Source organism: Drosophila melanogaster, chromosome 3L (assembly GCF_000001215.4).
Source record: "Drosophila melanogaster chromosome 3L".
Classification (NCBI taxonomy): domain Eukaryota; kingdom Metazoa; phylum Arthropoda; class Insecta; order Diptera; family Drosophilidae; genus Drosophila; species Drosophila melanogaster.
Genome location: NT_037436.4, coordinates 20483113 through 20497089, shown reverse-complemented (window position 1 = coordinate 20497089; position 13977 = coordinate 20483113). Strand labels below are relative to the sequence as shown.

At 40.8% G+C, this 13977-nt stretch overlaps 2 protein-coding genes across 4 annotated transcripts, besides 2 other annotated features; one reads left to right on the top strand and one right to left on the bottom strand.

Annotated features, from left to right (window-relative positions):
• Positions 1-5: 5 nt before the first annotated feature.
• Positions 6-5008, bottom strand: ND-39 (NADH dehydrogenase (ubiquinone) 39 kDa subunit). 2 transcript variants are annotated; one of them, NM_140977.2, is made up of 5 exons: positions 4876-5008; positions 1571-1738; positions 1015-1465; positions 567-932; positions 6-498 (listed from the first exon to the last, which is right to left on the bottom strand). In NM_140977.2, the coding sequence occupies exons 2-5, from the start codon at positions 1608-1610 to the stop codon at positions 105-107; spliced, it is 1251 nt and encodes a 416-aa protein (NP_649234.1). In that variant the 5' UTR covers positions 1611-1738; positions 4876-5008; the 3' UTR covers positions 6-104. The 2 variants fall into 2 exon arrangements, with proteins under 2 accessions (NP_649234.1, NP_001262116.1); NM_001275187.1 differs by lacking the exon at positions 4876-5008 and having other exon boundaries at positions 1571-1743.
• On the top strand, positions 2169-12797 carry ZnT77C (Zinc transporter 77C). Of its 2 annotated transcripts, none has more exons than NM_140976.3 (4): positions 2169-2427; positions 8768-8957; positions 10896-11601; positions 11666-12797. In NM_140976.3, the coding sequence occupies exons 2-4, from the start codon at positions 8772-8774 to the stop codon at positions 12313-12315; spliced, it is 1542 nt and encodes a 513-aa protein (NP_649233.2). In that variant the 5' UTR covers positions 2169-2427; positions 8768-8771; the 3' UTR covers positions 12316-12797. The 2 variants fall into 2 exon arrangements, with proteins under 2 accessions (NP_649233.2, NP_730541.1); NM_168859.2 differs by lacking the exon at positions 2169-2427 and adding an exon at positions 3600-3848.
• Positions 9203-9363: a mobile genetic element.
• Positions 12740-13977: part of a mobile genetic element that runs on past the window's edge.

Below are 13977 nucleotides of genomic sequence, written 5' to 3'. Positions count from 1 at the left end.
TCCTTCGTTGTCATTGGGTCTTTCGACTTCTCTTTATTGACGCATCGCCTTAAACAATTCCAACTAAAAATTTCCAATCAACACAGACAGCTACTTCGCTCCGCTTAGGCAAACAGACGCAGTTCATCGCGCGCCTCGATGCACTTGGGCGGCGAGGGAGTCTCGAACTCGCCCAGCTCGGCGTCGTAGTAGAGGGCGGCGCGGTAGGGACGCAGCTCCCATGGCACCTGCTGCTCCATTGTGGTCAGCGTGACGCCCAAATCCTCAAGCGTGGGGACACCAGTCAGAACCTTGTCGGTGACAGCCTCGCGTTCGATGCGAGCGGGATGCAGACCGCCAATCGGGGTGCCGGGGCAGATGAAGCTGTTCAGCTTGGCTTTCAGCAGGAAGGTGGGGTCCCAGCGCATGTCGTAGCGCATGTAGCCCCAGCGCTTCTGGTCCTTGCGCATCAGGCGGTGGAACCAGTCGACCAGCTCGCTCAACTGATAGCGTTTAGGTCTGCAGAGAATAAAGGAAATTAAGAAAATGTACATGGTACAAATACTTGGACTCGGAGATTGACTTACCCCACAGCCTGGTAGATGCGGCCAGCGCTGTCCGGATCCTTGGCGGCGTTGATGATGGCCTGGGCCACGTCCGAAACGTAGACGGGCTGCTTGACGGTCTTCTCTCCCTTGTGCCACAGCGGCATCGAGCGGAACTGACGGCGCCAGATGTGGGCGTAGTAGCGCAAGAAGCGATCCTCGGATCCGTAGATATCCGCAGGGCGGATGATCGTGGCGTTGGGAAAGGCGTCGCGTACGCGAAGCTCACCCTCGTACTTGCTTTTCAGCCACTCGCTGCCGCCCTTGACGTACAGATCCTTGGGATTGGCCTCCACGTTCAAAGAGGACAGGTGGATTAAGCGCTCCACGCCAGCCTCGCGCGCAATCCTGAAGAAATAAAAGTGGTTTACGTCATGCAAAGTTAGAATGAAGAAGTGGGCAGGCAAATAATGCTGGCTATGATGTTCACCTAGCGATCCTCTCCGCTCCGTTGACATGGACATCCTTGAACTTGAAGTTCTTGGTCTCGAAGTCCCTGCCCACCAGGTTGATGACCACGTTCGAGTGCTTGACTGCGTCACGAATGGAGGCGGGATCCTCCAGGTTGTAGAAGTGAAAGAGTACCTGGCCAAGATCACCGGTGACCTTAAGACGGATAACATCCGAATCGTCACCGCGATAGGGCAGGATCATCTGGGTGCCAGATTTGCCCAGTTTGTTGCAGACATAGCGGCCCACGAAACCGGTGGCACCGAAAACGGTCGCCACGATCCCATTGAAACTGCTACGTCCGCCAGTTCCGCGCTTCATGGCAGCCGGATTGGTGGTCTTCAGTGGACGTGGACCATCTTCCGGCGGCGCAGCAGCGGCGGAATATCCACGCAGGCACAAAACTCCAACCACGCCACTGCCGTGGTGCTCTAAGTATCCGGAATTGGACAGAGAATGAGCCAAAAGTTAGCCACAAACATCGTATTACATAATTGGATTGCCTGGCGGTTTTCGACCGCAGGCACGGTACTCACTGGCCAGCTGGAGATTACGGGTTAGTACTATGGCGGCCATTTCGCACCGGCACACTGGACCAACTCGATTCGGTTAATTTACGCTTAAAATCCTATTTTATTTCGGAACAGGCCAGTTTTTTATTTTGCCCCACGACAGTGTGACCGTGGCGTAGCAATTGGAATATACTAGAATTGACAGGTTGATATCAAAAACTACCGTCAAACAAAGCTGCCAGACTGAAGAAAAACATTTGATTTGGAAAGTAACAGTTTTTTCTATAGTTTTTAAAAAGCCCTGTTAACCTAAAGTTAACCCTAAATATGTAAATAATTGACCTCATAACCAATAGACCGTGTTCGTGGCCATTGCATACCAAACATATTTTAATTATCTGATTATCAAATATCGGTAAATGCTACTACGGTTATAACTACTATGATCTCGAATTATTCATACTATTTAGGTGGCACTAATAATTTTACCTCATAATTACTTTGACAACCTTGGGGATATCTTAGCCTCTTAGCGGTAATTAAACCGTCATATAAACCACTCTTCTTGCTTGGCACTAGTTTATAAATATTTGTTGGCAAATAAGACATAAGCTAACCGTGTCCCAGTTGAAAAGTAACTGCCTTGCTTGTCACACCGCAAACTTTTTATCTAATGTGCGTGGCTTAATTGCAATTTCCAGCCCGCGGATCGTTTAATTCGGCACGGCTTGGGTTCTACGGACAAAGAATTCAGTTAGCAGTCGCCTTCGAGCTGTAAAACCGAGAGCATCGGGAAAACTTAGTGTTATCTGTTCGAAATCGGCCAACTAAGGATTAACTATTTCTACGGACCAAAAACACCGATAAGCAGTGAAATAAAAGTGAGCTTGTGGTGAAACTGTTCATAATGGATACACATTTTTGCGGTTATAAAGTGCGGACCACTAGCTAATTTGGTTTGAATGTAACAGCTTGGGTAAACTAATTAGTACCGAGGGTATATAAGTTAGTAATTTGTTTTTAGATTGGTTAAGATAATGGGATTTCAGGCGAATGCGACTGTCATGAATAACCTCCTTCGATACAAAAATATTTCTGGTATTGTAACATTACATTATACACATGCAGTGGGTCAGGATATACAAAAAATTATAAACATTTGTCAGTGTGTCAAACGCGTTCTTATACATATATATGTACGTATTTGTGTATAAAGAGTAAATTTCGTGTCAGATATTTCTATTGAATCACCCTGTCTAAAAATAAATAATAAAACACATTGTTTATATTATTGTTATAATAAAACACATTGTTTTTTGTTTGTTGACTTCAGTTGTGCGTTTGATAAGTTAAATATCTGCACAGATCACTGCTTTTGACAATTGAGGATGTAATTCTATAGAGATTACCATAGCTTCATATGTAAATATGTATTTATAATATTTATTATGGCATTGTTGTTGTCTCATAAACCTACCTAGATAACGACAATACAAACATACCTACATTTGACAGGCATAAACAAGCAACATATGTATAAATTTCACTCTCCTTTTTCTGCTCTCATTTCGCTCTCTTTAATAGCTCACATGCAATCAGCTGATTTTTTTTCAACCTGCTCACGCACTTTTTCGCCCACACAAATACTATCACTGTTGCTTTCTACCTCTCTCTTCCTTATCTCTGCTCCCCACCCTTTAAATTTGCGGGCTTTTCGTTTGTTTTGCCGGCCGTGGTTATTGGTGTTGTTGTTGCTCCTATTCGACCATCTCTCTTTGCCTTTAATACCCTTACGAAGAGTAACTCAAAAGTAAATAAATAAATAAATTAACTACTCTTGGAACATATCCGTTCTAGTGAAAAAATTAAAATTAATTTTAATTCAATTATGAATGCTCAGAATTATAATGAGGAAATCTTCTTGTTTTTGTAGAACATAGCTTTACTAGTATTATAACATTTCGAATTTCAATTAAAAGAGTACTTATAGTTCGGCATGGTGCTTCGGGTTTTCCGTTTATTTTGCCATATGTATATTTCTCGTCGTCTTTTGCGATCATTCGTGTTTGAGCCGCGCTGCAGTTAACAACGATCTGAATGATTCGCTCCCGAAAAAATTAGCGCGTGTGCCTCGAAATATTTTAAATCGCTAACGTGCGTGTGTGTGAATAATAATAATAATAATAATAACAATAAAATAGGAAAAGCTACATTTTCCAAAGCAATTTACGCTGCCGCGGTTATAATTAGAAAACGTAAAGCGAACGCAGGCCTTTTTTCGCTTATCAGAGTCCAAAAGACGGTAATTCTCCAGTTCTTAGCCACAGTATTAGGGGTCTAGACTGATAAGGGCTTTTCGGCCGTATGCGAAATTCGGCTTTGTATCTGGGCCCAGGAATCGGAAAAATACGCCCTAATGCGCGCAGTTTTGGATACTCGCAGATTGTATATAGATGACTGATTCGTTAGCGGGCAGATTGTAGATCCATTTAGCAAGTGATTATTAAGACGCCTCGCGCCTCTTGGCACCGATGTGAAAAAATATTGCCCGAAATATGTATTACTTCTGCGGTGTATAAAAATAAGTTCGATCGAAATTAATGCTAATTAACGGTTATATCTGTCTACGATCCACCTGCCAGTCGCATCGAGATTAAGCTAAAAACAAATTCTCACCCTTAGCTAATTCAATGGAAATTAATCCCGGGCCTTGGCTCAAGTTCTGAAGAACCCAGCTCGGCCGTGTTTCCAGTTCCAAAATATTATAAACAATTACTCTATGAAATAATAAACAAACTAATTTGTTTGCGATTGAGTTAATAATGCATTTTTGGTTGCACGGTTATATTAGCCAACTCAAATTATTAATCTAAAGAGTAGCGTGAGATCCAAAAATTTTACATTTATATTAAAAGAAAAATTATTATATTTTAATCTCTTACATAGAAAGCTATTATTGTATTTATTACTTCTATCACTGCAACCGCATTGTATGTTTATAAATTTAATTCAATTAGATTTGTCGTTTTGTAATTTCGAGTCATTAAGTGTAATTGAAGTGGGTCTTTAGTAATCAGCATTAATATCAAACTTCGTATTATTTTAATGGGTTTTTGTAAATCATCAAAAAATCTCTCGGACCCCAACTGATCACGTTTTCGATGAGGATGCAGGGAAAGCATACATATGTACATATATAGATATATACTTATGTATATAGGTGCAGATTGCACGTAGATGGTGGTGCATAAAATCGTAATTAAAATATTTACACTTCTTTGTTTATTATAATGGGAATATTTCATTGAATCGTGTGCTTCATCACTTACTATGTACAGGTGGTCAGGGTTGTGAATTCGCGAAAAAAAACGTGGATTGGGTTTCACTTTTATGATTATGGGCTAAAAAGCAGTAAGATACAAGCTGGATTTTTATAGAACACACAATTAGTACGGAAAATTTAGCCGAGTGCAATGCAATTTAACTTATAGCCTACTACTTACTAATATGGAATAACTTAAAATCTGCATACTTACTTTCGCCTAGTTGTTCCATCTTTATTAACTCTTATCTTACATCTTATATTTATAATGTACCTATGATTTTAAGGCTGTATTACCTAAATAAGTCATATTTACATCCCATATTATAAGAGAGCCCCCCTAAAAATATTAATTTCCACTTGGCAACATTTACCGGTGGCAACATCAACATTCCCCATCGAATCAATCCCTCGACTAGTGATGGCATTTTAACCCACTGAAAGCCGAGTTGTTTTCGATATTGTTTTCCAAATCGCTCTTATCAGTCAGACCTGTCCACTTACCACTTAATCACCTGGGGTGAGATAGCGATAGGGTCGGTAGACAACTATCTCTATCTGCTTATCAGGAGTCCGATTTTGGCGCGTTCGAAATGTTCAAATGCGCCTCATGGGCAACAAAGTAATAAAATATTGGCAGCACACGTTGTCTGTGGCCCACTGATAGACAATAACAATATTGATAGAATTTTTAAATAACACCGTTCCCTTGCGAATTAGAAATTCCAAAGGCATCGGCAACCTTGTCATCGTGTCCGAAATGGTCAAAATTGTTAGATTTTAGCTGCTGGTTGTTTTGAAAACAGGCCAGGGACCCGTATAGGAAGTATTTTTGTAATTCAGTTTAAAATCTACGCAAAAACCAATAGGCAACAAATGCTGTTTGTTGCCAAACTTCATTTGTATGCAGGCAATGGTCCGAAAGAAGCAAAAAATTAAACAAGCAAACAGAATTAATGCACCTGAAACCTGATGATGGCAAATCAAAACAAAAAGCAAATGTTATTGGTCCCGAATTTTACTGCACGCTTCACTTTTTGTTTATTTTTTCAATTAATGGAGTGAGCTGTTGCATTGGTCTAATTGGCAATTGAGCTGTCAACTCTTGGCTCAGATTTACGATCTGGACTTTACGCCATCTGAGAAGGTCCGGATTCGAGGGTAATCAAATAATTATGACAAAAGGGGTGAAAAAACATTCCATAAAAACCTTAAAATTTTGCAATTGAATTCTCGAAAGTAAAAAGATTTCTCGCAATACTAATCTGTGAGCAATTTCATTTTTGTAAAATAGTTGTTTAACTATACATAGCATCTATAAAATAACCAGATACCTGTTACTCAGATGTCGGGATGCATGCCTTGTCTCAACTTTTTACAAATATCTTTAAAAAAATATGTACGGTCAGACGGACGGACGGACATTCAATTGAACATTGGACTTATTCGCAATTAAATAGCTAGTTAACATACAAACTAAAAGAAATTTATATATAAATTTAATTACACGTTATAAGTTGTTCATTTTACTTGCCGATTGCTTCTGTTTTCACTTCAATAAATATTTCGAGTGATGTTAAATCAAAGGTTTAGCGGCGATATCAATAACAATACCGATATGTTGCATATTAATTTTCTTTATTTAAACAGTTTACCACCAGTAAGCATTAAATTTGAAAAAAAAAAATTCGCTAAATATACAAATCCAATAAATACGAGCAATTACTTTATTCAATCTAGCGTGATATGCCAACTTTTTCTTTTTTTTTTAATCGGTTTCGAAAACAAGTGTACATTAAATCTTTTACCCCAAAAAATGGCATTAAGTCTGTTGACCTTGCATTACCCTATTATTACTCTAAAATTTTCCTGGGTGTCTAGTATACCCTCCTGCTCTACGAGTAATGGGTATACAAAATTGTAAATGAAAAGCTAAGCCTAATTTCAGCTTTTAGACCTGCCTTGACATCTTTGCTTTTTTTTTGGTAGTCTTTGGGAACCGTCAGTTCTCATCCACATGCCACTCATATCACACCACATTTTATCGGGAGGATCACTTCGTTATCTTCATTATCCCCTAGCAACTACAGCAACAATGAGCGACCTGAGGCTTCACACGAATCAGTATCTTTATCTGTATCTGTATCTGTAGCTCTGCTTATCTTGTGTTATCTTTTGTTCGAGCCTATATAACATTGCCTCCTGCCACCCACTACCCATCCATTTCGGATTTCGAATGAAAACGAAATCAAATTGAGGAAATGAACATTTAGTGGAACAACTGGAAGATACACGAGTACACAGAATCCATTTAATCAAACAGATGTCTATGGCCTCATCCACTCATCCAAATAGTTTGTTGCTACCTGCTAATTGTTATTTCTACAATGTCTCTGCTGGAATTACTATAGCTATAGTATGGAAAACAGTCGATTGTTTGCTGGGGCGCACAATCTAGTGCCCCCGAGGCGCCGTTTAGCGCTTTAGTACTTAGCTTACTCGCTTTCCATGTCTATCTCTATGGGGTTCTAAAACAATAGATTTTATCATTTGATCTATTCTAATTATATGCCATTGCACGTGTGACAATTTGGAATGCAATTGGCTCATTTAAGAGTCGAATCGACGACAAACATAGGCGTTTGTACATTTGATAAAATTGTATTCTGGGCGGCAATGTTAATTTGCGTAATAATCCTATTGAGGATTCCACGTGGAAGCGACAGATTTAAATCAACAGTCGATTTGGGCTTGTTCTGTCACTTTAAGGAAGTTTTATATAACGACAGTGAAATCATATAGAAATGCTGTCTATAAATGGATTACTATAAATATCATTAATGAAGTATAACATATAGCAGGTCCATGGTTCTGTTCTTTAAGTTAGGCACATTGTATACCTCAACTTATCACATTTATTTACCATAAAGGTCATTGCACGGACCTTCAGTTTTTGTTTAGATGGTCTATTCGGATTAACCAAAAATACCATTAAACCGCGACATGTCCCTCGCTAATTACTCTACTAGAGGGCATTTAGGCCATTTAAATGACCAACCGAATGGGGTTCAACCTTGGGGTTACATGGCGGCAAACACACTGAGTGGGGGCGTCCATCAAACAATCGGTAGCTATATGTCCACAATCACGTAAAATTACGTCAATGTCCCAGGCTATCGAACGATCGATTCGATGAGATTCGCTGAGGTAACCACGGGTGTAGCGGGCCCATTTAGCATCTTCATTTGCATGCAACCCATGCAAAAGCGACAGGAGGAGCTCAGGCCCGTGCCCACATGATGACGATCATGGTGGTGGTGAATGGCATACGAGCTTGGAAATGAACTGAACCCTAAATATGGCAGGTTCAGCTCGGTTCAGTGGCAGTATCGCCCCAAATCGGATCGGTGCGCTTATCCCCCTTTGGGATCTTGAACTTGACACAGTTCGGATGGGTTTTACCGGGTTTATCGAAGGGCTAATATTTGGTATTATAACAATTACTATAGTTACAGTTTTAACTAATGCTGCATTTTTGAGTTGTATTGAAATAAGCTATAAGATAAGATTCATTTATAATTCTTTTAAATAAGCTTTAATGATCATAAATATATATACCGAATCGAAATGTATAATATATATATATATATATATATATATATATATATATAATATAATATATATATAAATTCCCAGCCAGTTCATTCATCTGCCACTTCCAAGTAATGTTGACCGACAGTTGATGAACATGCGAATAGTAAATTTGAATATAGATTTATATAGATCACACCTAGTGCAGTTTGTTGTCAAGAGCCATTTGTCCGCCATTTTCGCATCTACCAGATATTTAACTTATCACTTCACTTCTTACTGACCTTTCGATGCCCTTCTTTCCACAGAACAATGGTAAAGGATATTCTCCAGCGGTGCAAGCCGATACCGCTGTACACCGTACTGGTACTATCGATCTGCTACTTCGTGCTCCAGCTGATCCTCAGCCACTTGACCCATGGACTCACTCTGCTGATGGCCAGTCATCACATGCTGTGTAATATTTTCGCACTCGGCGGTTGTATCATCACAATTAAGGTAGGTCAACCAATTAAAAACCTATCTGTAACTATTGATTTTAGGTTTAATAATGATTTATAATGATACATTTTATATGCCAGAATAATTGTTTTAATTATTTGTTTGGCATTCTTAATAACTTAAGTTGTATTTTTTAAGTATTTATAAAGAAAACATTTGATATGTATCAAAATGAACCAAGAAAGATCGCTTTAGCCAACTTCCTCGACTATCAGATACCCATTGGACATGATTAATTTCCGCCTTCTAGCTTTTTAAGTTTCCAAAACTTCGACGATCATACGGACGGACAGACAGAAGGAAAGACAAGCGGACATAGAGAGATTGACTAGGATAGTGATCTTGATCAAGAATAAATATGTACTTCATTCTACATGTTACATACCTTCCAACGAATCTAGTATACCCAATTGATCTGCGAATCTTGGGTATGAAAAGTTACACATTCAACACCCAATATTTATGCGGTGATTACTTGAAAACAATAATTGTGTTGCATGCGCGGTTTATTTTGACTTATTTTGCTACCCGGTTTAACATTTTTTTGGCCAGGAAATGTCGCGTGCTAGTGTGCAAAGTCGAAACAAATGCTGGTGCATTGAACTTTTATAAGCCGAACCACAACAAAGTGTATCGAAAACGCATTCCAAACACCTTTTTATTTTGCGCAGAACTGGTTTCGTTTGGACTGTTTTTTTTTTGTAATAATTTATGGCCGAATTTTTGAAATACTTTTATCATCTCTGCATGGGAGTGGCTGCTTTCGTTATTATTTGGGCTAATCAGTGAGTTTAGTCACCGTTTTCATGGGGCTTATCATCCTATTGCTGTGAAATTATCTCCTCGAGTGTAATACCCCTGTCTACACAGCAGGTGACATGAAATCAGGTTTATTACACGTAGTTATTGCCTCAGTTTCTCAGTCTCAGATACTCTTTATATCAGCCGTCTGGTAATGGACTTCAAATTTTGGATATTTAGAAATGCTGTTAGAGATGGTAGGGTATGTATAATTCTTCAGGGATTAATTAATTTTGTATAAGCGAACGTATTGCAGGCGGGTTGTTTGTCAACAATTAGTCAAAGTTTGTTTATATACCGCTCTATTTGTTATAATACTAATAAACATTTATCCACAATTATATATCTTGTTCGATCTGTTTCTTCGTTTTTAAGTTGATTGGAATTCAAGGTGAATACTTCCACAATCAAAATGTCCAACTAAAAATTTATGTAGCAGTCAAAGATAATATTTTAATATTGAACCAATGCTAAAATCGTTGCCGGCATGGGAAAGCGTGCCAAGCACGTTTCGCAAAAGACAAAGACCAGGCCCAAAAAAAAAATCGCAGAAACTGAACAAGACATGGCCAAATTCGGCGAGTTACAGGCGATTCCAAACACCAGAAATCGAAAGCTTTCAAACAGTGGTCGATGTTGTAGGTGTGGACAGTTGAGTGGTCTGATTTTGGGCTTATATAATGGAGCAGACCGACCGACAGACAGACAGACAGACAGACGATCAGCGGAGTGTTTAAATAGCTGCCCACCAAAATTGTTGTAGAGGAGACATTGCCAATTGGCATGGAAAGCATGACGATGATTATGCTTTTCCATTCGATTCTATGTATTTCTATGCCAATTGTTTTCAGAACAAACAAGTTAATTTTGTATATAAGTCTTATGGCAATTACTAATAACAATAAATCAGAGAAGAATGAACTTGAGTGCGAGCTGTACAGCAAATTAACAATATTAATTTTTGAAGGAATTTTTAGAGGCTATAAAATTTAGATGCATTTTCTAAGTAATAAATATATATTATATATATATATATTATATATATTAAATATATATTAAATATATATATATATTAATATTATATTATTATATATTATATTACCAGTTTCTGATTTCGCCTTCCTTATCTTACAGCACAGTAAACAAGCGCCAGAGGCTAGGAATCCTTCCCCCGCCCTGACCAAGATAAATGGCTCCGGAGTAGCTATAAGCCTGGCCGACACGGATGCCCAAACACGGGCCAAAAGGGAGTGTCGGGAGCAGAAGCTTCGGAATACATTTGGTTGGGCCAGGATCGATATTTTGACCATGCTGATTGTGTTCATCATCCTGGCCTCGTTATCCTTTTCGCTGGTGGTGGAAGCTCTGCAAACTCTGGTTCACATCGATCATCAGGACACCATGCATCTGCCCATACCCGTGATGATGCTGGGTTTCATCGGGCTAATCCTGAATGGACTGACATATCTGCTAATTGGTGGATACACGCTGCACCAGGGTAGCTTTTTGCACCTCACACCCGGCGGAAACGTGGTGCTGGAGCGACCCATGTCCAGCAACTTGGATCTATCCCTAACTCCGATGCAAAGACACCTCAGCAAATCCCGGAATGATCGTCAGTTGCGCGAGGAACTAGAGACGGAGGTGGGCAGTGTTTATTTCGCCACCAAACGCCAGGGAGCCGTCGAAATGCTGCGGGATGTGTCCAGTACCATATTTGTGATCGTTTGTGCCGCAATCGTCTATGTGGCGGAGGATGAGCAGCACACAGCCAAGTTCATTGATCCCGTGCTCTCAATTTTCTCCTGCGTCCTGCTGGTGACGCTCAGTTATCCCTACAGTAAGTATACTTATTAAGTGCCAAGAATAAAAGATTTACATACTTTATTCCATCTTTTTCGCAGTGAAGGAATCCTGCTTGATCCTTCTGCAAACCATTCCTGGTTCCATCGACTTGGAGATCTTTGAGCGAACCTTGGTCACCAAGTTCCCGGAGATCATCAGTTACCACGACCTGCATATATGGCAATTGGCCGCCCACCGATACGTGGCTACTATACACATCCAGTTCCAGAATCCCAAACTCTACCTCAAGATCATCGAACAGGTTCGGTCATACTTCCACGATCAGGGAATCGGAGCGGTCACAATCCAACCGGAGTTCTATCCGTCCACCAATAAGAATGCCTCTGCCTCGCTAGAATGCCTGATGCAATGCCAGGCAGTGGAATGCATCGAGAAGGTTTGCTGTAGGGATTCACGCACCGATCTCCGCGAGGTTTGTGACGCTCCTAGTGGCCGAAAATCATCTTCTCCAGTCAAGTGTGCAGGCAACAGCCACGAACATAGCAGAGCCAAATCCAAGTCTTGCGCTGAGCTGAGTGCAGTGGTTGTGGAGAAACCGGAGGAACTATCCGCAGGCCAGCTGCTAAAGGGTCAAGATCAGCAAGTGGCGAAGTCCATGCCCAAACTAGAGGAAACTTGTGTGGATGCGACGAAAGAAGATACAGCCGAGTTAAGCGGAAGTCCACCTGGGCCAACGAGCAGCGATTGATTCCGTTTCAATAACTATAGCTTTCAATCAAGGCTTAACGATTTTAGCTAGTTCTTAAGTTAGTTTACGAATTTGCCATATAGATATATGGATATATAGACGTTTGAGCCTATTTCTTAAACGAGACGCTTAAATTCACAGGTTTAACAATTTTTATGACGAGAATGAAAGAGGAGAATGTACAGTACATTTCATGCCAAATCATTTTATATTTTTAATGCAGACTTTGTAAAGTTTAAGCCATCGCTCAAAATATTTACGTTTGGTTTCCATCTGAAACCGGGAAGAAGAAACCGGAAGTTCTTCCATCCAGAAGCTATTTTCGTCTCCCTCTTGTGACAAAACACAATCTAAATTTGTCCCACCAGTGCGGTTATTTGTTTTAAGGTACATTTACTATGTATATGTTGAACTGAATATGTACAAATTAATTAAATATAAGGTGCAGGTCCCTCGCCGCGGTCTCCGGCGTAGGTTGCAGGTAACGGGGGGTTCCTCTGTCACTGGGAGGCAGGGCGGTTGCCGCAGACCTCTTCTCCTAGATTGGGAGATATGGTGGGAGAACGTCTCTCCGTTGTTGACTGCCCTTAAGGCTAGCCAACCAATTCAATGATAACAGCAGTAGCTGGAGTTGATTGAAGGCGCGATGCGCTCTTTATTGAATACAAAATCAAACTGACTATAAGCTAACAAAGGGAAAAACATCATAGCGGCCTCTGCCAATGCGCAGAGCTTCTGCCGGCTATGCATGAGCTTCCGGCCAAATGCTTGGTCAGCAATTTGACCGGTGCTGGTGTGCGGACAATCAGTCCGGTTAACTTAGTTAACTATTCCCTCCTCAAGATTAAGGCCGCCCTCGGCTGACCCTATTTGGGCGAGAACTTCCTTCAGTTGGGCTGTAGATTTCTTGGCCCTAGTGGTTCGCTGCCAGGTTAAACCGATGCAGATAAGAGCGCAGAAAATTGCTCCCGCAACTAGCGCTATCTGACTTAGTCGGTATCCGTCGACGTCCTTCTCGAAGTTCCTGATTTGCTCCAAGTTCTTTTCACTTAAACGGTGAAGGTATGGGAGGCTCAGGACCTCGTGTTTCATCGAGATATTAAGGACTGGGGAATTAGCCACTCCCGGCGCCCTATTCTGGACCATGTCATGATTAAAGAAGACGGTCTCGTTGACCATGGCACTCTCAATGAATGTTATGAGGTGCGTGCCTCTAATGTGGATGGCCGTTCCACTGTCCACACGCACGAGTGCTGGTCTGTCATTGATGACGATTATTCCTTCGTCGACGTAGGTGATCGGATGTAGATCACTCTGCTGTGCGTCGCAATGTGCTACGACCCCAGCGTGGAGCTCCTGCGCACACGAGCTCACTGAAGATAACTGGCAAAATGTTGCCCCTGGTGTTATGGAGCAATTCTTTACTGTGCGTATTTCTCTGTTGCACTCTGCTACCACATTATCTTTCAACCTTAACACCGTATCGTGGTGTACCACTGGAAGGATAGTGACTTTGTTGCACGCCATGATAATCTTGGGGAATTTAATAATAAAGTGTAAGATGTTAAGGGATTGTAGGACTTTTACAGACGCAACGGACAAAATCTCCCTTATGGGGGTGTTGGTGGGCTCCTCGCCCCAAATACTCTCCAGATCTGCGTG

Excerpts from the sequence above, each read along its gene's own strand:
- ND-39 (NM_140977.2), bottom strand. The coding sequence starts at position 1,610 with ATGGCCGCCATAGTACTAACCCGTAATCTCCAGCTGGCCA. Across the intron at positions 1,466-1,570 it reads CCGTAATCTCCAGCTGGCCA|AGCACCACGGCAGTGGCGTG; the intron begins GTGAGTACCGTG and ends CCGGATACTTAG. Across the intron at positions 499-566 it reads CGCATCTACCAGGCTGTGGG|ACCTAAACGCTATCAGTTGA; the intron begins GTAAGTCAATCT and ends TATTCTCTGCAG.
- ZnT77C (NM_140976.3), top strand. The coding sequence starts at position 8,772 with ATGGTAAAGGATATTCTCCAGCGGTGCAAGCCGATACCGCTGTACACC. Across the intron at positions 8,958-10,895 it reads GTTGTATCATCACAATTAAG|CACAGTAAACAAGCGCCAGA; the intron begins GTAGGTCAACCA and ends CTTATCTTACAG. Across the intron at positions 11,602-11,665 it reads GACGCTCAGTTATCCCTACA|TGAAGGAATCCTGCTTGATC; the intron begins GTAAGTATACTT and ends TCTTTTTCGCAG.